Source organism: Gobius niger (genome assembly GCF_951799975.1).
Source record: "Gobius niger genome assembly, chromosome: 19".
NCBI lineage: Eukaryota > Metazoa > Chordata > Actinopteri > Gobiiformes > Gobiidae > Gobius > Gobius niger.
Window position 1 is genome coordinate 9055 of NC_136870.1, and position 25858 is coordinate 34912.

General features: G+C 41.2%; 1 protein-coding gene across 1 annotated transcript; it reads right to left on the reverse strand.

Annotated features, from left to right (window-relative positions):
* Positions 1-8155: 8155 nt before the first annotated feature.
* LOC306978285 (uncharacterized protein) lies at positions 8156-13010 on the reverse strand (the record flags this gene model as incomplete). The annotated part of the gene is made up of 2 exons (XM_079576808.1): positions 12482-13010; positions 8156-8341 (listed from the first exon to the last, which is right to left on the reverse strand). Exons 1-2 carry the CDS (start codon positions 12944-12946, stop codon positions 8156-8158), a joined length of 651 nt encoding a protein of 216 aa, XP_079432934.1. The 5' UTR covers positions 12947-13010.
* Between the last annotated feature and the right edge of the window lie 12848 nt (positions 13011-25858).

The window sequence follows — 25858 nt, forward strand, 5'->3', positions numbered from 1 at the left end:
ACTTTAAAGATATTCTTATTTGGATGTTGGTTTCCCAATCTAGTTTTCCTATTCCACAAGTATACAACTTTAGTAGGATTTTGATGGTTTTCTACTGCAAAGCTACTGGTGAGCGGATATATATTCTCTCTCGCATTTCGCTGGACTCCCTGGACTGCTCTGAGGTTATCTCCCTGGCACTTTAGTAATTAAATGGAGGTGAGCTTTGGGTTTTGGGCAGAGGGCATCATTATATAAATCAATATTAGTTGTACACATTCGGGTGGGCTGGGGCAGCGGATTGGGCAAACTGGGATCTTCTGGGGATAAGTTGGCAGTGTAAAAACATTGCGCTTAAGCCTTATGGACTTAATGAGTAGTAAGGGGAAGAAAAAAATAAAAATAAAAATAAAATAAAATAAATTCTGCTGGTTCTGTGGGCCCTGAACATCGGGTTATATGGACTGACCTGTTGCCAGTGCACTAAAAGCCTATTGGGCAATATTTTAAAAACAACTTTCTAAAACCTAACCCTAACCCTAACCCTAACCCTAACCCTAAGAAGCTCACCAAGCAGGGAGCATTCAGTCAGAGCAAGGCTTAATCAAGGACACATGTGGACCTAAGAGTGACTCAGATCAATGGATAATACACACCAGGGGGCGCTGAACCCAATTTTTAAGGCAATTTAGCCGACATTTAAAAACAATTTCACATTTAATTTAATTTTACATTATCAGTTTATTCTATTAATTTCTCCATTAAACCAAGTTGAGTTGGGGGATAGATGGCCTAATCCAATCATTGGCCCTAACCTTAAGGTCAGTGGACCCATGCCTAAACCTAAGTTATAGGAAGGACAATTTTAGTTCTACAAAAAAACATCATTTTTTGCATTATGGATTATGTTAGCTTGTTATTTTAGTTTGTTATTTTGGTGTTGTACAACGCGACTCTGGGAAAACCTCATGGTACAACTTGCAGCAGATATGGCCCGTGCATTACCGAGCTCCACTAGGGAGTTGGGTCTAACTCATAAACCTAACCCTAACCCTAACCCTAACCCTAACCCTAACCCTAACCCTAAACCATACCTCTTCTTTGGATGTGTGTGGTTGGTTGGTTTGGTGGAGCATGCGGCAGGTGGGGGGAGTGGCTCGACCCCGGACAAGGGTTCTACTCCTTTGCTCTTCCTCTCCTTCTTTATCACCACAGCCATTTCTTCCCCCTTTCATTTTAAGGTCTATCATCACTTTTACGTCCATTACCTAAAACAATATGTTTAGTATGACAACTTTCAGTGCCGCTGGAATGAGGAAACTCAGCGACGTACGTGGGCCCGTGCATTGCCTTTGACTCTCCTTAACTGTTTAATTCATCAAGGAATGAACAGGGAGGGTCATCGTGATAATTTTCTAACCTAACCCTAACCCTACCCTAATCCTAACCCTAACCCTAACCCTAACCTTCCTCAGTAAACGGGTCAGAACGTCCAGTTCATGTTGGAGCTTCAGTTCTTCTTGTCCAGTCTCTGTAGGCGGGGTTCCTCCATTCCTCCCTTAATAATTGTTCATAATTGTTCATAATTAATTGTACTTCAGCATCATTCATTTGGGGGAGACGTCTATGCCTTCCAGACTTCAGGCTATAATGACTGCAAAGGATTTACCAAATATTACAAAAGGAAAACATTTGATTTAAATTGTTACTTTTAGTCCCTTAAAAAGTGGGAGGCTCGTATAAAAACGGATGTAATTCCTACACCGTTCATCCCATTGGGATTAAATAGGCTCAAATTAAAGCTGAAAGTCTGTTTCATTGAAATCCATTGTGTCGGTTTATTGAGCCAAAAACACAAGAATGGAGTCAATGTCCCAACATTGATGGACTTGACTATGTTACTCCATGATTCCATTTTCATATGTTTTTTTTTGTATCTTGAAACAACTTCGCGGCTCCAGTGCAGAGCCTCATGATAAATATATAAAAGTAAAGTAATTAGTGATGAAGCAGTTCAGTACGTACCACAATAATAATGACGACTGCAGAGTAAACAATGGCAGTGTTTCATGTTGCTTCCTACGAATTGGTGTGGACGTCCTGGCCATGCTCCACACACTGACTCGTGTGTCAACAGTATCACTTTAACACATGTGTTTGCTTTGACCATGTGGTTCCTAAGTAAGTTTAATTAAGCCACTGTTTGTCAAGTGCACTTCCTGAAACAGATACGAAATCCCACAGCATGAGGAAGCTACTTAAATATCAATGAAATCAAGTCTTTTGTGACATAGTTTTACAGTAATACATTATTTAAACTACTGTAATAACACTTCTAAAACACAATGTATCTCCTTAGGCAGAAAATGTATTAGAAATAATTGTTTAGAACCTTTATCACAGCAGTGAAACTCATCATTTCAACCCTAGTATTCCTGAAGATTGTGTCAAATGTGGTCAAGAAAAGGGGGCACTTTATCATTGTATGTGACAGGGTGAGGAACTTCAAATCTTTTGGAAGCAAATTTGTGCTCATTTCTGATGTCATTGAATGTAAAATGCCCTTAGATGGTAAACTCTGTACACTGCACATGTTTCCAAATAGCTTCAAATGTAATACAAAAAACTTGTCCATTTTTGGTGCAGGTGAAATCTGTTATTGCTCTGAAATGGAAGGACACAGAAGGACCTGGAGTCAAACAGTGGATTAAAGTGATGTCCAGTAACTTAGTGACATGTACGGCCAAAGGAAGGACTTTAAAGACATGTGGCTGCCCTCTCTACGCCTTGGAAACACTTTGATTTGTAGAAAATGATTTCGCTGTAATTGAGTAAAGGGTGGGTTTTCGGGTGGGGGGGATTTTTTAAGTTGTCCTTAAATTGAAAATTTCAATAAACATATTTGTTAAAAATAAAGAAATAATTGTAGCTTCTTCATCTGTTTCCTTTTTCTTTCTCGTAACAGCCACCGACCACAGGACACGTCCACCACGCCTCACAGAGGAAGAGTCAATATTGTTTGACAGATTGAATTGTGCTAAAGGATAAATAAGTACTATGTACACGTATTAAATCTTGTCTATATCAAAGTTAGCATCTATGTCTAATGACTTTTGTTCATAGACATGTATTTTATGTCAGAAACAAATGAGAGCTCTTAATATATTTTCATTAACTCCATTATGTCAAAAGGATGATGTCATTGCAGGCAAAAGGAACAGAGTTAAAACAGGTCAGGTGTTGGGCAGGTCATTTAGCTGTGTTTGTATTTGCTCTTAAAATATATATTTTATGGATCATGGTTGATATTTCTGAAATGAAAGTCTTTAAATCCGTGCCTCAGTGAAACAAATAGGAGAAGACAATGTAAGAACGTGTGTTTTTTGCTGTACTCTGTGGTGGCAAAAATACATTTACTCCACAACAATAAAGGTCAGGCCCCCCATTCGCTTTAGTCAATCCTTCAAACTTTTTCAGACAAAAAAATTGAACACTAAGTGCTTTACATATTAAAAACCAAACATCACATTATGGTTCTATGTCCTAACAAACCGCAACACTTTACCTTCAATAAATTCAAATAGAAAGCTCAAGGAAAGTTTCTTTCAAAGCTATAATCAAACTGCATATCAGTCTGTTGGGTTAATACAAGCCCTTAAAACCAATTAGCACCAGATCTGGCATGAACGACAATGATATGGCAATGATGATATTTGTTTTGTAGACTAGCTTTGGGAACCACTGCCATATAGGAATACAGCCTTCTATCTATCTATCTATCTATCTATCTATCTATCTATCTATCTATCTATCTATCTATCTATCTATCTATCTATCTATCTATCTATCTATCTATCTATCTATCTATCTATCTATCTATCTATCTATCTATCTATCTATCTATCTATCTATCTATCTATCCATCCATCCATCCATCCATCCATCCATCCATCCATCCATCCATCCATCCATCCATCCATCCATCCATCCATCCATCCATCCATCCATCCATCCATCCATCCATCCATCCATCCATCCATCCATCCATCCATCCATCCATCCATCCATCCATCCATCCATCCATCCATCCATCCATCCATCCATCCATCCATCTATCTATCTATCTATCTATCTATCTATCTATCTATCTATCTATCTATCTATCTATCTATCTATCTATCTATCTATCCATCCATCCATCCATCCATCCATCCATCCATCCATCTAAATGCTTTAAAAAGATAATCTGGTAAAGATTTCAGAGCTTTGACCATAATGTTCTGTCATTCGCACATGTAACTCAAGAATATTAATTAAAACGGTCATTTCGAGCGTGAAATAAGTAAACTAAACACTATCTGGGTGTTCCTGAAGTCAAACAGTAATGAGACGCTTGTACACAGATCACAGTTTTGGAGATGGCTGCTCTTAGAGTATATAAGAGCAGAGCTTTGTGCTGGTCAGTACCTCAGACTGGAGGAACCAAGACAAGACTCTAAAGGTTGGCCTCTTCTTCTTCCTATCACTCGACCACTGACATTTCATGAATGAATCTGTATTTTCCAGGTTTTTGTTGCTGGACGTCATCGTCATGAAGCTGCTGGTTTTGTGTCTGCTCTTTGGGGCCGTACTGGCCCTGACCAGAGGTGAGCTTTAGAGGATTTAGACAATCATGTTCAGATGATTTGTGTATTTTCTACATTCCCACTAACTGTTGTTGTCGTCTCCTGCAGCTGATCCATCTGAGGATAAACCAAAGAACGAAAGTGAGTAGCTACAAAAGAGATCATAGGACATTTGTGAGGAAGCTAAAGTTTACACATTAATGCTGTGCAATGGAATAAACTTCTCTTACTCTGACATTGGAGCTGAAGATCACCTCCCTCACCCAACCCTGACCTTGTGTACTGTGTATATCCCATATCTTTGTGTATGTGCTTTGCCTGAACTTAAACCTGATTAAACCTGTAGTTTTGCATATATTCTTTTGTACCCATGACTTCCTCATGACTGATATATTGTTTAAACTTTACAGAAGTGGCTGATCCAGAGTCTGTGGATGAGACTGAACAGACTGAGGGTGAGTGAGAGTCTGTGTTCCACCAAACAGTGACTTTGAACACAGAAGATCACAAAGTAACACAACAATGATCCGTGAAGCCCTAATCTTTTTGATCCTATATTGCAGAAACCGAGGGGACTGAGCTGAGTGAAGGTGAGTAACTCTCATATAACTCTGCAGTGGACATTACTAGACCTACAGAATATTTCGAGAGACGAATAACACAGCTACAACATCACCCAACTAGGATTTCGTAAAGTCCATCCATCCAAATAACATGAACTTGTAGTCTAGAGGAGAAGAGACAGAGCTCGCTGGATCACCGTGGTCGGATAGTGAGTGCTAGAAGATAGCAGGTACACTTATAAAACAGGTGCTCTTCAAGCTTGTAGGGCCAGGCATACTCTGACAAAAAGAGATGGGCTGAGGCACTCTGAATCTACAGATAACATTTATATGAGTGAGTAGCTACAAAAGAGATCATAGGACATTTGTGAGGAAGCTAAAGTTTACACATTAATGCTGTGCAATGGAATAAACTTCTCTTACTCTGACATTGGAGCTGAAGATCCCCTCCCTCCCCGACCCTGACCGTGTGGACTGTGTGTATCCCATATCTTATGTCACGTCTTTGCATTGTCTTGTGTGTTAAATATAAATAAACTTGCCTCAATTGTAGCAAATCTTAACCCATGACTTCCTTATGACTGATATATTGTTTAAACTTTACAGAAGTGGCTGATCCAGAGTCTGTGGATGAGACTGAACAGACTGACGGTGAGTGAGAGCCTGTGTTCCACCAAACAGTGACTTTGAACACAGAAGATCACAAAGTAACACAATGATCCGTGAAGCCCTAATCTTTTTGATCCTATATTGCAGAAACCGAGGAGACTGAGCTGAGTGAAGGTGAGTAACTCTCATATAACTCCACAGTGGACATTACTAGACCTACAGAATATTTTGAGACAAATAACACGGCTACAACACCGTCCATCCAAATAACATGAGCTGGTATTTGCTTCAGCTGAAGATGAGGACGGTGCTGGAAGGGGTAAGTGAAGCTTTGAGGTCTGTCGTTTTCATAAAGAAGCATCAATGTGACGAATGAACGACTCTTCAGCCAAAAGGTGTGTGCCGCACTGCAGAGCTCGGAGATGGTGCAAATACAGCGGACGCCGTTACGTGTATTTCCCATACCGCTATCATTGGTCTCAGGCCCAGGTAACTGCAAACGGACACGTGTCTAAAGAATGCAGTAAGTGAAAGTACTCACAATGTTCTCTTTCATCCAGAGGTACTGCCTGAGGATCGGCGCGAGTCCACAACAGCAGAGATAATCATTTCCTCAAGCTTCTTGCCCAGAAGAGACCAGCATGGATCGGACTGTTTGATGCAGCCAATGTGAGTCACTTACAACTTTCTCCAACCAAATGTAACCTCTTAACTCCCGCCTGAACCGAGAGCATTTTCTCCAGTTTGGCTTTACCCAAATCCTGTAGGCCAGTGTAACGCCTCATTTGAAAGCTAAGATCTACAAAACTTATCTGAATGGATCTTTTTCCTCTCGTCATCAGATTTTTTTCCCATCATTTTTTTCAACTAATTTTTGTAACTTTTTTGTAATTTTTTGGTCAAATAGTGAATTTTTTGTCACTTTTTGTCAAATGTTCATCATTTTGTCATCATTTTTTGGTCATTTTTCGTATTTTTTTGTCCTTTTTTGTCAATTTTTTTGTCAATTTCTTGTCACATTTCTGTAATTTTTTTGGCATTTTTTGTGACATTTTTGCCACTTTTTCATCATTTTTTCGTAGTTTTGTTTGTATATTTGTTTGTCAATTTTTAGTAATTGTTTTGTGACATTTTTGCCACTTTTTCATAATTTTTTTGTCAATTTTTGTCCATTTTTTGACCGTTTTTTGTCCATTTTTCTCACTTTTTTGTCACATCTTCATCATTGTTTTTGTCTCAGTTTTGTCGCTATTTTCTCACCTTTTTTCCAGAAGCTTTTGGATTGGGGTAAAGCCAAACTAGAGAAAATATGCTTCGTTCAGGTGGGAGTTAAGAGGTTAACAAGAATAAAAGAGTGAGTGTGTTGTGTTTAGGAACGATATTGGCTCTGGGTTAACTCTGGACGCTATAACTACGCCGGCTGGTGTCGTGGGGAACCAAACAACTATCGTCAATCTGAGCACTGCGCCCTCATCAACTATTCAAGTAAGCCACTCTCTCTCTCGTATGTTATTAGGACGATAAAGTAAACCTCAACCTCAACATGTCTCATCCTTTACAGGCAAGAAGTGCTGGAACGACTATAGATGCTCTGTTCGCATTCCTTTCATCTGCATGAAAAAGTAGTTCCAAACTCCTGGGCTGCGACATGAGCACAAACCAGCCAGTTCTGCACAAATATCAACGCAAATCTCAAATCAACCGTTTCTTTTTCCCGCTACTTTGTAATCAAGGAGTGAATCGACAAGTTGCATGTTTGAAGAGCTGCTCTTCGGGCCTCGTGCCTCACAGAGCAGAATGAAGGGTTTGGAAAAGATGCTTTTCTTCACTGTTCTTTCCTGTCAATTGTGATTAAAACGCTCAAGCATTCAAACCACGAGTCCACAAGTTTATTTGTTATTAAAATACATGTTTATGTGTCATTGGCACAGGCTCAGGATGTAAGAATAAAAGTTATGTCATAGGAGGTTTGACACAAAGGTTTTCTCCAGTCTAAGAAACACGACAAAAACCTTTCCAAATATCCAAAACCACTGAGATGCATAATCATCATCATTCACAGGAAACGCAATTTCATGAGTCTGATAAATTAAAAAAGCAGTATCTAGAATTAAAATGGATCATTTTGGGCACTCACCTTGGATAAGAAAAGTAGCAGTTTGGATGTTAAAGTCAAGTACCACAAAAATAATTCTTTTCCCCTAAAATGTGACAACTGACCCTGTACGTCACACAGCCGCTTCACGGTGAAGTTCAAAGATAAAACTGGACTTTTTACAGTAAAATGCGAGGAAAGCTCGTCAGTCTTGGCTCGGTTTCTGAAGAACTGACCAGGACAAAGCCTCTTATAAGCAATAATGTACGAGCCACAGCGTCCCATCACTGCTTGACGAAGTGCGGCTCAGGCTTCGCTCTGTACGCACGGATGCTGCTCTCCTCCAGCAGGGGGAACCGTCTGAACTTCTTCCTGTGGGTCGGCCTGTGGACCAGCACTGCATACATCACTTCCTGTTTGTAAAGGACGGTGCGATAGACTCTGAGGACCGGCCGGGCTCCTCCACAGAACTGCACACACACACACACAGCAATAATCATATCATTAACACAGAAAGAACAGAATATATACGCTAAAATAAAGTCCCAAAGGTCTGCAGAGTCACCTCACCCATAGGCGTAATTTACGGGGGGATGGGGGGGATATCCCGCGCTGCGACTGTCACTGATCTTAAAAGCCCACAAAAGTCAGAAAAACATTCCTAGCAGAGGGTCCATGCAGGGCATAGAGGTGTGTGCACTAAAGAAAGGGGAGGGCGGGGCCAACAGGATCGACATGCACTCCGCTCTATTGGCTTCAACTGTAGATGAGCTCTATCAGCCTGTGTCTGTCTATAGCAAAGTTAAAGTATTTCTAATGAGCCCAGTTTTCCTGGTTTCACTCCTCTGTCAGTGGGACTGAGCGGACTATAGACTTATACTTGAATGAATGAATGAATGAATGAATGAATGAACATTACTCTAAAATTATGCCCATAGGTATTAGTTATGATCTTTGATGATATTAGGCTATAATCAGTCTATAATCTTTTCAGAGTCACAGCCCTGTTTGGGACCAAAATGTCTTGATTTCATATTGTTGTCCATCAGTCTCTTTAATCATCGCTCTCCAGGCGCTCACATGACCCAGAATGCAGGAAACTGCTAGCCTGGGAATCCCCATGCTGCTGTGTGCGCTCAAATCGTTTGGAACTGCACAACAGCCTGGGGACCGTGGCTGAAATCTTCACATGGATTTGGGACCAATCACAGAACGAGGAGGGACGGCAAGACAATGACGAGCTATTCCACATACAGAAGAAATAAAGTTTATTTACGGATCCAACATGACAGCAGCGACTCCATCGTTTGATTGAGCTTTAGGCCGTGTTCTAAATAGTTTAGCTTGAAAGTTTACAGCGGGTTCGTCACAAGTCATCTGATACAATAATACGATTGGCCATGGCGACTGCAGACACATATGAGAGACATTCAGCACAATAAACGGCTATGGACAATCCTAAAGAACACCTCTCCTACAAGGAAATGAACTGGTGGCTCCAGACTAAATATAACTTGTGATATTTTGTCTGGGGATAACCAGGCTAGGAAACTGCTTGTATTTGGCTCTGAGTTTTCCGAGGCGATTCATAAACTTTTGGCTGGTACTGTGTGTTATGTTAAGAGACTGATGCCTCAGCCTTGAGCTGGGACAGACGGCTCAGAAAGTGTCTCTGCGTATACGATAACAGTCAGTGAAAGTGTGAGGATACCGGTTTCAGCCGGAGAGATAAGGGATAAAGAACAGAGCGACCTGGCATCACCGCGGACCAATCAGTGCTGAGATGCCGCCGTTCTTCTGCCCCTCAAGGACGTCTTTGTCTTTGTCTGTACTGTGTCATTAAGTGCTCAAAACTGTCCCTTTTTTCCCCACAAACGCGGGGAAAATCGTGACAAATATATAACAGTGGGGTTCTCCAGCGGGGGGGCAATAGGGGGGGCAGGAACTGGCTCTCAAACATCAGGAGGAACGACCGCAGGAGGAGGAAAAGCACCTGAGGAGCAGCGGCGGCAGGTGCTGCTGTCCCGGGCCTGGAGGCGGACTGCTGTACGAATGCTGTACGAATGCTGTACGAATGCTGTACGAATGCTGTACGAATGCTGTACGAATGCTGTACGAATGCTGTACGAATGCTGTACGAATGCTGTACGAATGCTGTACGAATGCTGTACGAATGCTGTACGAATGCTGTACGAATGCTGTACGAATGCTGTACGAATGCTGTACGAATGCTGTACGAATGCTGTACGAATGCCCTCACGCTGAATTACGAAGCGCCACTCCTCATCACGAAAGGACACGCTCCGCTGCGAACTCCACGAACAGAGGGTGAATCGTGTCATGTCACAAACTGATGCGTTCTGTTAAGACTCCCATTAAGGCGCATTAAACCCAGCATAAGCAGCCATGTTACCATGGAAACGACGCTAGCACCAACGTCTGTTTATTCGCTTCATGACATTTATTCAACAAACTGCGTTTCCATCTCGCAAAATACGCATCAACAGTTATGCGCACTAATCAAAAAACACCTCAAGCGAGCGGATAAACGTTTTATGCAAATTAAGAGTTTAAATGCGAAATTTGGTGTTTCCATCACTCGTAAATTATGCGCAACTTCGAAATGCGCATTTTAGTTCAGTGATGGAAACGCAGTTTATAGGCCTATCACACTACAATGATGACAAACCTTCTGTTGGTCTGTAAATGCAGTAAATTAGAATAACTGCCTTGTATAAAATGTCTCTCTCAAAATGGCTGTAGTGAATGTCTTGAAATAGGCCTCTGTCTCTTTAAGAACCTCTGAGCCTTTAGACACGCCCCCTCCACATGCTGTCTGTGGCATCAGTGGGGAGGGGGTTCTGCTGAGGAGCAGTGGTTGGTTACTCGGCTGGTGACCAAAGCTCGGAGGCGTCTCCAGGAGGTGGGGGCGTTCCTAGGAGGACTCAGGCAAACCTATCCCTAAAATGGCCGCCACCAGCCAAAAAATCGACAAAAATTTGACAAAAATTCAACAAAAAATTAACAAAAAATGACAAAAATTCAACAAAAATGTGACAAAAATTCAACAAAAAATTAACAAAAATTCAACAAAAATTCAACAAAAATTCAACAAAAATTCAACAAAAATTCAACAGAAATTTAACAAAAAATGACAAAAATTTAACAAAAATTCAACAAAAATTCAGCAAAAATGTCACAAAAATTCAACAAAAAAGTGACAAAAATTTAACAGAAAATGACAAAAAATCAACCAAAATGTGACAAAAAATCAACAAAAAATCAACAAAAATGTGACAAAAACCTATCCCTAAAATGGCCGCCATCAGAGTTTTTACAGATTACTCACAAATACGTGAATGTGCCAAGGCAACACTTCAGCCATGTTTTTAATGAGGGAATGACAGAATAACATGATGGAAAGCTTGAAAAAGTCAATTTTGCATAATTAATTTAACACTGCTTTGGGTTGACCTCGCCATTAGGCAATGCAGGCAGCTGGTTAGGGCCCCATGAACAGGCCCATTGTTCATAAACTTGCATCAAACTCGTGACATGCACAGTCTTTAATGACTTTGGTGCTGCAGAATTACAGCGTCTCTCCACCAACACTCTGGAGCTCTATTTATCCCCCTCCTCCTGCTGCTATAGGGAGTCATAGCTCCCTTATGTTAAAGGGATATTTTAGGATGTTTGACATAGGGCCTCATTTCCTCGTTATCCAGTGTTGCTGATTTCTGGAGATATTTTTTTTGTAATTCATGCAATTCTTATATTTGAAGAGTTTTGTGGCGCTAGGCTAATGCAAGGCTAGTGCAGGTCTATGGTATCAGCTAGCCTGCATTAAAAACAGTGTGACCCGCTCCACAGAGCACCTGAGGCAAATCACTTATAACACCAGACTAACCATATACATGTTTTATAAATAAATCCTGAAATATCCCTTTAACTTAGAATGAGCAGTGGACAGACTGTACTCATGGCTCCACCACATTATAAAGGGCTTTCTGGCTTGAGGCCCTTGGTGCCGTTGCTACACCACTGCCTGACCTGTCGCCTCCCTGTCTTCCCTCTCTTGGAGATGTCTCAGTGTCTGTATCACGTGTCTGTCCCTCTGTTTGTTCACAAGTATAAAAAATAATTCCAGGTTTATGAATGTGTTCACTAACAATAAAACCGATTCTGATAAGAACTCATTGCTCCCCATTTCAGTGGGTCTCCTGAACTCGGGCTTAGGTTTTGTAATGGTTTTGTTGTGAAATGTTCTGTGTTGAATGGCATGTCCTCCATTATGTCCTTGGTAAATGGACTCAACTTATAAAAAAAAATTGCAGTAAGGAACCAGTCACCCATTCACTCTCTCATTCACACACCAGTGTACGCAGAGGGTGAAGTGTCTTGCCCAAGGACACAACAGCAGAGTGCATTTGTTGGGCGCTGGAATTCGAACCCTCAACCTTCCGATCACCAGACGACCTGCTCTACCACCTGCGCCACCATCGCCCTAATCATGTTTTCTTTTTTCATGCCTTTAGGACAAATAAAATAAACCTGAACCTCGCACAGGTTTTGGAATGTGTTGCATCTCTGGCTCTCGCGGACAGACTCACCCATGAGCTGTAATGGTCCAGGACGTCCCCGAGGCTGAAGGTGAAGCGAAAGGAGCCGTATCTGGAGCTGGAGCTGAAGGCCGGAGACGTGGCAAAGTCCTGGAGCTGAACCCCGGATGGCTCGATGTTTTCCTCTCGTCCTCCAGGGTGAACCAGAGTCATGTTCCTGTGCTCGGCGGCTCTCAGCTCGGCAGGAGAAGCCGTCAGGCTGAACCACACCACCTTGGGCTCTTGAGGGTAGTTTGGAGGGTAGTTTGGAGGGTCTCTGAAGCCTCCGTCTGCGCTGATGCCCTGCAGGCCCTCGAGGTCAGTGCTGTGGCTGACGTGGGACACGTGCAGCTCCGGCCTGGGGTAAGTGGGAATGTTTCTCTTTCTAAGATATTGATGGTCAATATCCAGCTGCTTTAGATCCCACTTTAAGTCCTCCAAAGACAGGTGCTCTCCATCTCTCCTGTAGACCTCCATGGCAGCAGGAAAAGGCTGGTTTTAGAAGGTTATGGTCACAGCACATCTACGTCAGCAGTTTGTCCTTTTGAATGTGTAATCCTGAAAACACAGAAATGAATAGACTTTATTCCTCCCACAGTACTTACTTCTACTTTTACTCGAGTCAAACTATAATGAAGTATCTCTGCTCTTACTTGTGTCTACGTGGGGCAAAACCTACCAACACTATAAACCTCCTCCAAACACATTCCCTCCTGCATGTACATAGATAAGTATTCTCAGTGAAGGAATTCAGAGGATTTTTCTTCACATAATTAATGAAATAGGAAAGTGGTGAGGGTAGTGTTAAAGGGGGGGGTATTATGCAAAATGGACTTTTTCAAGCTTTCCATCATGTTATTCTGTCACTCCCTCATTAAAAACATGGCTGAAGTGTTGCCTTGGCACATTCACATATTTCTGAGTAATCTGTAAAAACTCTGATGGCGGCCATTTTAGGGATAGGTTTTTGTCACATTTTTGTTGAATTTTTGTTAATTTTTTGTTTAATTTTTGTCACATTTTTGTTGATTTTTTGGCTGGTGCCATGGCGGCCATTTTAGGGATAGGTTTGCCTGAGTCCTCCTAGGAACGCCCCCACCTCCTGGAGACGCCTCCGAGCTTTGGTCACCAGCCGAGTAACCAACCACTGCTCCTCAGCAGAACCCCCTCCCCACTGATGCCACAGGCAGCGTGTGGAGGGGGCGTGTCTAAAGGCTCAGAGGTTCTTAAAGAGACAGAGGCCTATTTCAAGACATTCACTACAGCCATTTTGAGAGAGACATTTTATACAAGGCAGTTATTCAAATTAGCATAGCATTTTGGACTATACTGTTGTCATCAGTACAAAACCTGATCCCAATGAGCAGTAATGTCATTACTGCAGTGGGTAATCAAAGAATGGATCTGAAAACCCAACCTGTCTAAATCTCAAATTCTCCATGGAGACGAGCTGGAGACGTACTCACTTCTGGTAAAGCTACAGTCATGTCCACAGACTGCAGATGGAAAATAGCGGCTCTGCTAAATCTGGTACAAATCATCTTCTTTTGTAAAGACTTATGGTTTTGTACATTGTCCCTGTTTCAATACGCAATAAACTAACTAATCCACATTTAAACCAGAGGAATTACAGCACATGAGCGCAGGAGAGCAGCATACACGTGGAACTGTTTCCATTCTAACCAACATGATATTTAGCATTGTTGTATGTGCGGCCACACGGCACGGACTTCAGATATCCTTCTGAATAAGCTTCCTGTAGATTTTTTGAAGAACACAACATGCGCAGTGTCCTTGTGTTTGGGATGGATGGAGAAAAGTTGATTGTGGAGGTGAAAAGTACAGCAGACTAGACAATGTCAAGAATATGCAGCTCAATCGCCACGAGTTTAGGAGACGGTAAGTAAACAGTGGCAGAGACTGGAACAGAGGCGTAGCTTTAGCTGCTCTGACGCCGTATAAATATGTGCTTCTAAAAGTATGCTGCACATACGTCACATCCAGTCACAGCTCCTGAGCCGCTCACAACAAAGGCACATGTTTGATCGTTTATGAGCGACATGATGAAAATATCTGTCACAAAATAAATATTTCAATGTTGTTTATTGGGTAAAATTCTGTGTCAGAGAAAAGTACTTAAACTATTACACTGTCACCAAATAAACTATTTTCATACCTGTGCTCGGCCACTGCAGAGGCACATCTGTACCTATAGGTTATTTGCATGGCACATGCAAAAGCCACATTTAAACATGGACTATAACATCCCATGTATAGCATAAAGTTATCAGGGCAGGCACTGAAATCAAACACATCTCATATTAGATGAATGAGTGTAGATGCGTGTCCATGTCTCTGCTAACAAGAATGCTAAGCAGCAAAGTAGTTCTTCGAGCCTTTATTAACCCAAAAGGACAGCATGAGGACAGAACAGGAGAGAGAGTCTGCAGGTTTACCAGAACAGCCAGGTACATATAGCACAGAGGCTGATTTTACTGCCCTAAAACAAAGAATCTTTATCCACTAAATGTATGACATGACGATTCTCTAAGATATATTCTGATTTCCTTTGTTACTCAGGTCCCTCTGCTGACCAACATAAGATCACACACCTCATACCTCACGGCACTCTCTATTGCACTATGTCTGCGCTTAGATCCACTGCACCACTTATCACTGTATCACTTTATATCACTTTATCACCTCATGCACCATATGCAAATCCAATCCTGTTGTTCTATGTCAACTGTTGTCGTCTACCATATTTTACCTATTTTTATCTTATTTCTTTTAATATTCTTATGCATGCCCCTAAAGCCTTATAGTTTAAAGTGTATAGCTTATTTTTATCTAAACTCTGTGTTATATGTTTTTTATGTTTAATGTTGCACGTCTCACCAAGAAAAATTCCGAGTTTGTGAACCTGTTTACAAGCAACGGCAATAAAAACTATTCTGATTCAGATTCACTGTAATGCCAGGGAGCTGCTCTCCCACTGTACAACTAGAACAACACTCTAGAGTATTTTCAAATGAATGCATAAAAAGACGTGTATTTCCACACCGCTTATCGACCACAGAGGCTAGATTATCCCGGCTTCCAGGTGTTTGAGACAAGGGACATTCTGCACAGATGTCACGCACACAGCTGTATCTGTCACTCTAAGCTAAAGAACAGAGTATCAGCGCACAAAGACAAAGTGTTATCAGTCACCTCGAGTCTCTCTCTCTGAAACCAACAAATCAGGTTCGAAATCTAGGAGTGATCACGGACTCAGACCTGAACTTAAACAGCCACATCAAAGCAATAACATCAGCAGCTTTTTAGCATCTCAAAAACATGGCTCAGATCAGAGGAATCGTGTCAAATCCAGACTTAGAGAGACTGATCCATGTGTTTGTCTCCAGCAGGTTAGACGACTGTAGCGGCTGCAGAACATCCAGAACCAGGAAATACGACCATATTAGTCCAGTGCTCCGGTCTCTGCACTGGCTTCCTGTCACTCAGAGAATAGACTTTAAAACAGCTCTGCTTGTTACAAGTCTCTTCAAGTCCATCTCTGACATGTTAGAGCCGTATGAACCATCTCGGGCCCTGAGAACTTCAGGGAGGGGACTCCTGGTGGTTCCCAGAGTCAGGACTAAACACGCTGAGGCTAAAGCTAAAATCTGGAACAGTCTTTATGAGGATGTGAGACAGGCCTCTGACAATATTCAAATCCAGGCTGAAAACTGTTCTTTTTACCCGTGTATGTGACTGAAAGTATTTTATCTGCACTCTCGCCTTTCACTGTAATTGATTAATTTTATGTTGATGTTTTTATTGATTCCATTGTTTGTTTTCTTGTAATTTTATGCAACTGTGAAGCACTTTGAATTGCCTTGTGTATGAATTGTGAAATACAAATAAACTTGCCTTGCCTGCATTTACATACCTCCACATACATGAGGTCATCATCACATTAACACTTCCTTTCCCTGCTGACAGTTGACAGTCCTTTTATTTGGTTTGCTTTACTTTTAGTCATGATGAGACTTGCATTTAGGGCAGGGCAGAGTCAAGTTATACCTTGGTGTTTCTTCTATAATACGTCACATTCTTTTCAGGATGTGTCCAAACTGTGAGCATCACTCAGACAGATTGAGGACCAACTATTTTGAAATAAATTTTCACTTGAAATGATCTCGAGTTTCACTTTACTCATGGGGTGAGGAAAGTGGATGTGTCCCATTTGTGATGTTCTTTCTGTAATGCCTGACACTCAGCAGCTTGGGATAAATGTTCAATTTCACTTTTTTTGTCTCAGACTCAAACTCAATGCAAAAAGCACAGACATGTGTGTGTATTTGAGAAGGAATCTGCCTCAACTCCTTCCCTGCTTTTATACTTTGAACAATGTCCCACCGACAGGCCTTTGTAACAGCTCCTGGATCCATCCACTTTTCTGAAGAACTCTAATGTACAATTTAACCTCTTAACCCCCACCTGCACCGCGCGCACTTTCTCCAGTTTGGCTTTGCCCAAATCCAAAAGCTTTTTTATTTGTTTTTTTGTTTTTTGTTTTTAAACGCATCGAAATAGCGACGAAAACGAGGATGAAAATATGACAAAAATGCAACAAAAAAAGTGACCAAAAAAAAGCGTCAGAAGAGCGACAAAATGTGCCGGAAAAGCAAGAGGAACACGACTAAAACGTGAGGAAAAGAGATTTTAAAAAAGGGAAGAAAAAAATGGGAACAAAAAGTGATGATTAAGCAAAAAAAAAAAAACACGGAGACAAGTCTGAGCTTTCATATGAGGCGTCTCACTGTTGCTTTGAGATTTGGGTATAAGTGAACTGGAGAAACTGCGCTCGGTTCAGGCGGGGGTTAAGAGGTTTGAAGAGGCTAAAACAGCAAAAGTCCAACTCACCGTGTCTGTGTGAGAGATAAGAGTCCATGTGCTGGAGCTCAGAGTCTGTTGCTGCGTCCGAAATGGTCAGATTGCTAAGAGCTCTTACGCCAAACCGGATGTGCGTCAGCGTCCGCCATGGCAAGTTGCCTCTGAATTGGTAAGTCAGTTAGGAAGTAGTTAGGAAAAGGAGCCTTGATGCTAACTATCATAGCCACTTTAGCATAGGGACCTCTGATGCTAACTATCATAGCCACTTTAGCATAGGGACCTCTGATGCTAACTAACCAGTGATTAGGAGCTATGTGCCATCCCACAAGCCACTGCGCCAAATCCCCCCACCCCCCTCGCCCCCACCCTCGAGTGATTCATGCGCAACCACTGTTGATTGACAGGAGCACATTTAATAATAAAAATAATAATAATTAAAAATGAAGATTCTGCACAAGCCAAACTTTATAAAAGTGATAAATCCATGTTGTTGTCCCCACAGCTCAGTCACATGTCAGTGTTAAAGAGGAAACTCAGGAAACAGATTAAATGCTTTTGTTTTCATTTAGTAGAAATATGTATGGATCATTTGCTGCTGTAGCTTTATGAAACAGCTGTTGAAATAAAATAACACTAAAGGGAAATGTTTGGATCATGTGGATTTATTTTTCTCCTTAAATGTCTTTGTTTGGACACTATGTTGTTGTTGGACACTAGGGGGCGACATGCACTTTTGTTTGGCCTGCACTCCACCAATAACTTTAAAGAAGAAGAAAAGCAGCTGTTGGTGATGTCACTTCCCTTTCCCCTGTTTAAGGATGGACGGATTGTGCAAATGCAGCTGAAGCTCTAGTTCCCTAACTGCATAGAGGTCTAACAGTTGACCCCATGAAAGGTTAAGGAGTTAGTTGCTAGTGTTAGTGCTTAGAGGCTACAATTTGATGGTTTCGTATTGAGCCCCAGTTTGTTTCTGAGGAAGTGACTTGGCTGAGAGGGGGCTGGGCTCGGAGGGGGAGGAAGTAACACAGTCAGGCAAAGTGCTTCACATTAAACCCCACAAAACTCGGCATAACTAGTTTTTTTGTTTTGTTTTGATGTGTAAGTGCCTTAAAGGAGCACGTGTCCTGCAGTTTGATTTGACCCAAAATGTTCCTGAAAAAAAAGCTTAGAAAAAAAACTAGAAAAAGCATTAAAGAGTGACAGAAATGCAACTAAAATGCAATAAAAAAGCAACAAAACGGTAAAAAAAAAAATGGGGGAAAACATGACAAAAACACAACAAAAACACACAGAGCCGTGGGAAGATGGTTTAGTTAGGGGGCGCTGAGGGACAAAATGTACCCCCAAAATACTTTTTCTGTGCATAAATCCTATTGATTAACCTCTTAACTCCCGCCTGAACCGAGAGTATTTTCTCCAGTTCAGCTTTACCCAAATCCTGTAGGCCAGTGTAACGCCTCGTTTGAAAGACCTACAAAACTAAATGGATCTTTTTCCTCACGTCAGATTTTTTTTCATCACTTTTTTTGTCGGGCAGTAGACTCATTTTTGTCACATTTTCGTGACTTTTTTGTCACTTTTTCGTCAAATTATTCGCATTTTTTATGTCAAATTCTCATCATTTTTTCGTCCATTTTTTCTCAATTTTTCGTAACATTTTTCTCACTTTTTTGTCAATTCTTTGTCAATTTTTTGTCCATTTTTTGTCACTTTTTCGTCAATGTTTTCTCACTTTTTTCACATTTTGATCCTTGTTTTCGTCTCAGTTTTGTTGCTATTTTCACACCTTTTTTCCAGAAGCTTTTGGATTGGGGTAAAGCCAAACTGGAGAAAATGTGCTCGGTTCAGGTGGGAGTTAAGGGGTTAATATTGCCTGCAGTTCACAAGCTATCCACCAGGGGGTGCTGCCGGGCCCTCAGCACCCTGGGTTCCCACGGCCTTGCTTTTTTGTCGGACTATTGTCGCTTTTCTGGCACGTTCCTCTCACTTTTTTTTTGCATTTTCATCCTCGTCTTGGTTGCTATAGTCGCTGCTGTCATGAGGCTTGTACATCTGCAGCCAAACTGGAGAAAATGTGCTCGGTTCAGGTGGGAGTTAAGAGGTTAATGTTGAATAATGTCATTTTAAATCACAGTCTGTGTCTCAAACGTATGCTCTTACTGACATTCATCCCATTAGACCTCATCATCACGGCGTTTTGATCATGTTCGCACTGTTTCTGTCTGATTACAGTGAAGAAGAGTCGCTGCAAATCCAACACTGGCCACTTGGTGGAGCTGTGCAACAGGTAATAGGCTGCTGTAACTTCACTGTTCACAGCTTAGGTCGCTTTAATGCTCTTATGTCGAAGTAAAACAACAGAATCTTCATAAATGTGATCCATAATCTTTCCCAGTGTTTCCTGTTTGACGTGCTCCTTTAACCGCCGGCCTTAGCTGAGAGAAAACGTCAGTCTCAGTTAAGGCCGGCCAAGTTTCAAAACGTCTCCACTGAAGAGCAACAGTGTAATATGTCTCATTTGAAAGCTAAGACCTACAAAATTGATCCTAACGTTATTGTTTTGCGTTGTCACTCCATTTTTGTCACATTTTAAAAGCTATTTTGTCATGTTTATTTATAGACGTTCACTCTTTTGTCACTTTTTTGTTGTGTTTTCATCCTCGTTTTCATTTGCTATATTTACACCTTTTCCTTTTTTAAGATGCGTTTAGATTTGGGTAAAGCCGAAGTAGATAAAATGTGCTCCGTTAAAGCAGGGGTTAAGAGGTTAACTATCAAGGCCTTATGATTCTGACATTCCTCCGCTATGTTTACTGTGTCAGCAGAGGTGGGTCGAGTCGCCAAAAGTTAGAGTAACGTTACTTTGAAATCATGTTCAAAATGTTACTCGAGCACTGTGAGTAACTGAGTAACTGAGGATAAACGTCTGATTCTGACATGGATAAACCTCTTAACCCCCACCTGAACTGAGTTAAATATCATATTTAACCACTGTGTGTCGCTGCGTATCCAGTGTTTTCTATGGTTGATGTCTGAGAGGTGAAGCTTTTTTATATTTACACATTGTCATCTATAGCTTGTGTTTGAGGCATTTTACAATTTGATGACGTTCATATGGAGGGAAAGAATCACAAAAACTGAAAATGCTTTTATGTTTAATCTATTGTTTAATGTATCGTCGTACTTGTATAATATTCTCTCTTTGATTTGACCAGGCAGAGGTCTGGGGGGACTCAGGTAAAGACTTCAGGATTCACAGAGACTCCCTGCACTCACCAAGGTTAAAAGTTCAATCCACATAGCTTCATATAGTTATCGTTAGCATAATGATTGAAGTCTGAGTCATATGAACTGTCATGGTGAATGGTCTCTGTGTAGCGCTTTTCAACCTTCATTTTTCACTCAAAGTGTTTTACATTTACTGTTAGATTGAATTGTTTTTGTGTCAAACGTAACATAAAGAATCTCCTGTGGTGAAGACGGTTCATTTGTTTTTGCCAAGTCTGGAGTTTTGGCTCTCACAGTTTGATCAGTTAAACCTGTTTTAAACCTGTTGGTCGTGAAGAGACGGAGATCACACTGATGAGACCAAAGTCATGTGAAGAACTGGGTTTCACTCACCCTCAGTAATGTGTGCACAAATACACAAATACACAACATACTTTAGCAGTGACTTAGGCTCACAGTGAAACAACAGCTACAAAAAGAATATAGTAGATATAGAATATAGTAAAGAATATAGTATGTGTATCTAAAAAACAACATGGAACTTGCACCAGACTGGAAACACGAGGCCGTGGTTTTCTCAATAAAGACATTGTTGCATTTCTCACTTGTGTAAATTCTACGTAAATAATGGAAATAAAAATGGCCAAAGAAAGTCATTCTCAGTGCAAGTGTTTTCTGATGAAGGAAACTAATTATTCTGATGCACGTTTCTTATTTACTTCTGCATCACAATCTGGATTCAACAGACAAGACAAACCTGTGAGAACATGATTATTATTATTGCCTTGTTTTATTGTGATGAACATGATACTTGTGTGTGCCAGCTATATTGTACAAAGTCTATTACAGAAGAAGAAGAAGAAGCTGCCACCTGCTGGTCTGAAGACACAAGTTCAGTATGGCTTAGAACAGGGGTGGGAAACCTTTTTCCCATCAAGGAAAATCTATTTTTATGAAGTTCTCCAAGGGCCATCCATCCATCTTCTTCCACTTGTCCGTTGCCGGGTCGTGGGGGCAGCGGTTGGAGCTGCTCAAATCACATGGCACCAGCCCTTTATGGCTCCTCCTGCAGGTGGTGGGTCCACAGAAGGACGGCCTTATGATTCTAACCGGGCCTGTTGGTCTCTCATAAGGGGCTTCTGACCTGTCACCTAGGACCTGTTTGCCCTGGGAAACCCTACAGGGGCACGAAGCCCCGACAACAGAGCTCCAGGATCATTCGGGGGCTCAAACCCCTCCACCACGTTAAGGTGGCGGTTCCTGGATAGGGCCTTACAATTTTACGGCAATCATCCTAGAGTTCATGCAACACTCAGTCAGCCTTGAGCAGAGGCATGATTTTTTCCAAACGCATTTGTTTGGAGGTGTAATGGTGCTGGAGATTCTTCATCACTGCAGCCCCTCATCACATACTGGGCACACTGACCTTTCACCTCCACAAAGAAGAAATCATGGATATTTTTTTCCTGGAATAAGATCCTCCTTCCTTTTCTTAACAGTCTCCATGACAATCAAGTCATTGACTGTTGTGTGATATGTCACGTAAAATCACATGACTCTGAGCTATATTAAACATGAAACATGCCTTGGGGGCGTGGTCAAATGGTCTCGAGAATGGTCGTTCCCACACCTGCCCTCGAGACCACAGGAGTCACAGGGGACAATGCACATAAACTAAAAAGATGAACAATATTTGTCATGTAGTTTCACATACGCTGTTTTATCATAATGTGAAGGTTAAGGACCGTCTCCCTTCAACGTCTACGATGAAATATTCCTGTTATTGTTTGAGGGAACAGATTTATGAAGACTGAATGTTTGAGGTTTGGCTCTTACAGCTCCATCAGTTAAACCAGTTTTTAAAAATGTTGTCCCTGAGCACAGAGGAGCAGAGTGAGGAGCTGGAATATGTAATAACAACATTTCATCCAGTCTGGGTAATGTTTACAGGAGAAAGATATTAGAATAGATTTAGGTTCACAATACAACAACAAAAACAACAGCTTCAACAGTTAGTAAGTTTAAATTAAAATAAAAACAACAACACACAGGAAGTAGTTTTCATCTGGCGCCGAAATGTATTATGGCGTTGTCTTTTACAAAGAGAAGTTGTTTTGCAGGTTTGAAGTCAGTGATTATGTGTTTTATTTTTTATACTTCCTGCTTGTGCTCATTTTGCTCATCAGTCACAGCAGGAGATCAAACTATGTTAAGTCTGAATAATTCCTTTCTTTTTTCAATACACTTCAATACAGTCACTGTTTACAGTTTTAAAGACTTTATTAACCAAAGACAAATCACCACAAATAAACATTTTCCATTCAAAAGGTATTGGTTATTTTTATTATGTCACAGTTTCATTTTGATTCTTTTTTGAAGCAACAATAAACATGTCCTGGTTTCAACTGATCTTAATTTAAAAAAAAAGATGTGCCTATGAATCATTTTCAAGAATGTGAAAACTTTATAAACAATAAAACAGAGTAAAAGCAATGATGATTCCAAAGCAACACAAGAGTTGATATTTATACCTTAGTCACATTGTTTGGTCAGTTTTTGTGTATTTTGTGTCCAGCACTTTGGTCGACTGTGTTTAATGTACTTATATACTATAACTGATATCATTAAGTACTTATACGTAGTTTACATTGTCAGGGAAGCTTCTGACCCTGTGTTCAGGAAACCTGTTTTTTAGACCTTTAATGTTGTTTTTGCTGATACAAAAGTGTGTGTCCTCGATATAATCCGTTTTTACACGTACAGATGTGCTTCTGCCGACTGGATACTTTTTGTCTGATACATTGGATTGTCTGACTGTCTTTCCTCAGTGTTTTTGGAACCTGTGACTCCCTAAGTCCCTCTGCTCAGTTCTGCTCCATTATTTTCTCCTCCTTTTCACTCAGTTTTCTCCTTCTCTGTTGTCTGTCTGTGAGGATTTGTTCCATCTGTTCTGTCACTCTTTTCTGTATCTTCTGCTTCTCTCTCTTCATCTCTTCTTCTTTCTGCTCTATCATATTTTTTTCCTGTAACATTTCTTTGATCATCATTAACTCTTTGTCGTGTTTTCTCTCCTCCTCTTCAAACAACATTTCCATAGACTTCATTTGTTGTTCGTATCTTTCCACTAAAATCTTCTCTGATTCTTTCCTTTCCTTTTCCCAGTTCTGTTTCTCCTCTTCCTCCTGTGCCCTGCTCTGCTGTAGTCTTCTTTCTATCACTGATCTCTGTTTAGCCTCTCTTTTTTTCTCTTTTTTCAGTTCATCCATTTTCTGTGTCATTTCCTCCATTTCCTCCTGGTGCTTCCTGACCATCTCCTCTCGTTCTCTCTCCTTTGCTCTGAGTATTTTTGGAATCTCTTTCCTCATGTCGACCTCAGCCTCCAGTAACAAGTCGTTGTTGTAACAGATTCCTCCGTTCTCCCTCACCAGGTCATCAATCTTCTTCATCAGCGCTTTCACCTGAGTGTGGTCTTCCTCTTCTCTATTATTAAACACATGATACCGATTTCCACAACTAGAAATTAACTCCTTAAAAGATTCATCACATCCATTCATTATATAATCTTCAGCTGAAATATTGTCATGCTCCAGTTTGTCTCCGTGAGTCAACAGAACGATTGTAAACTTTTCAACATTTTTTCCAAATCCCCTTTTGAAGAGTTCTAGTGTTTGTTTTTCTTCTGGGGTCAATCGTCCGATTTGTATCACCAGCAGAAAGACGTGAGGTCCAGGAGCCAAAAGACTGATGCTCTTCAGTTTTTCCTCATTTCCCTCTTCAACAGATGTGTTTGTGTCAAACAGACCTGGAGTGTCCACGACGGCAACACGACGACCGTCCACCTCAGCCTCTGCTTTCTGACACTCTGTAGTAACTGAATTTTGACTCAGCATGGTATTAAACACTTTTCTTCCGAGGATGGTGTTTCCAGAAGAGCTCTTCCCAGTGCCAGTTTTACCGATCAGGGTTATCCTCAGACTTTTAGCTCTTTGATCATCTGCAAAACAGGAGATAATATTAACTCTCACATGATAATGGTGAATGTTTTTTGTCACATCATAGTATACTTTACCTTTCCCCTGAAGCTCTTTCTGCAGAGCTAAGATCTTCTCGATGTGAACCTGTTGTAGAGTCTCTGTCGTGTAACTGTGAGGTTTGTTCTTAGCCCTTAGAGTCTCTACAGACTCCAGCAGCTCAGAGACCTGCTGCTGCCCCCTGGTGTTGAATATCAGATGTCCTCCTCCACAGCTCTGACTCAGCTCCTGGACGTCTCTGTCTCCTTTGTCAGAGTGAACCACAGCTGTAGTGGGGTCTGAGTCTACAGTGAACAGAATCATAGTGAAGGGATTGACTACAGAGCTGAATGTGTCCTGGATGGTCTTCAGCTCTGCCTTGTCTTGGTCGGTGAGGGGACCCACCGGTAGAACCAGGATGAAGGCATGGACGCCCTCAGGACCACAGAGTGAGATGCAGCTGAGGCACTGCTGCATCACTGCCTTCAGAGGTTTTCCAGACAGAGCCGGCAGCTCCACCAGAGACACCCAGCGCCCACACACCTCTCCCTGGTGTTGGACACACTGCCCTGGGCTGGGAGCTGCAGCCTGACCTAACATGGACTGAACTACTGAGCTCTTCTCTGCTCCTCTGCTCCCACACAGGACCAGGTTCAGAGATGGATGTTTGGACACTGGAATAAAGAGATAAAGTTATTAGTTTAAAACACCATTGTATTCATTCATGTTTTTTTCACAGTGTGGATTTACCAGCATTGATGTTGTGATTGCAGCTTTTGTCAATTATGATTTTACAAATGAATGAGCTGCAGTCCAGTGTGTGTCTCTAACCCTGGACACAGATGTGTGTTATCAGTAAATAAACTGTGTGTTGTATAAGGTAAACTAGGATGTGTGTGTTTTTTGATACTTTGAGTCAGAACAATACATGAATGTTCAGGATATAAGAGAATAAACTCAGAACATGCATTCACAGGTTTGTGACTTCATAATACTGTAACTACCAAACATTTAGTTTGTAACAAAACTCACTGTTCGGTTGCAGGAATGGAAAGCTGCTCCAACGCCTCTGGGTGTTTCCTGCAATAAGTTCAGACGCAATTATTGTTACAAAGCTTTAAAAGACAAAGACAAAGACAAAAACAAAACCTTTCAACACTATTTACTCTATAGGCTGATTACTGCTCTGTATACATTATGGTTTACTTGCATTGCCCTTTACAAGCTTAGGTTGACAATCTTCTCAGAGCGCTACACTGTCGTAATTTTT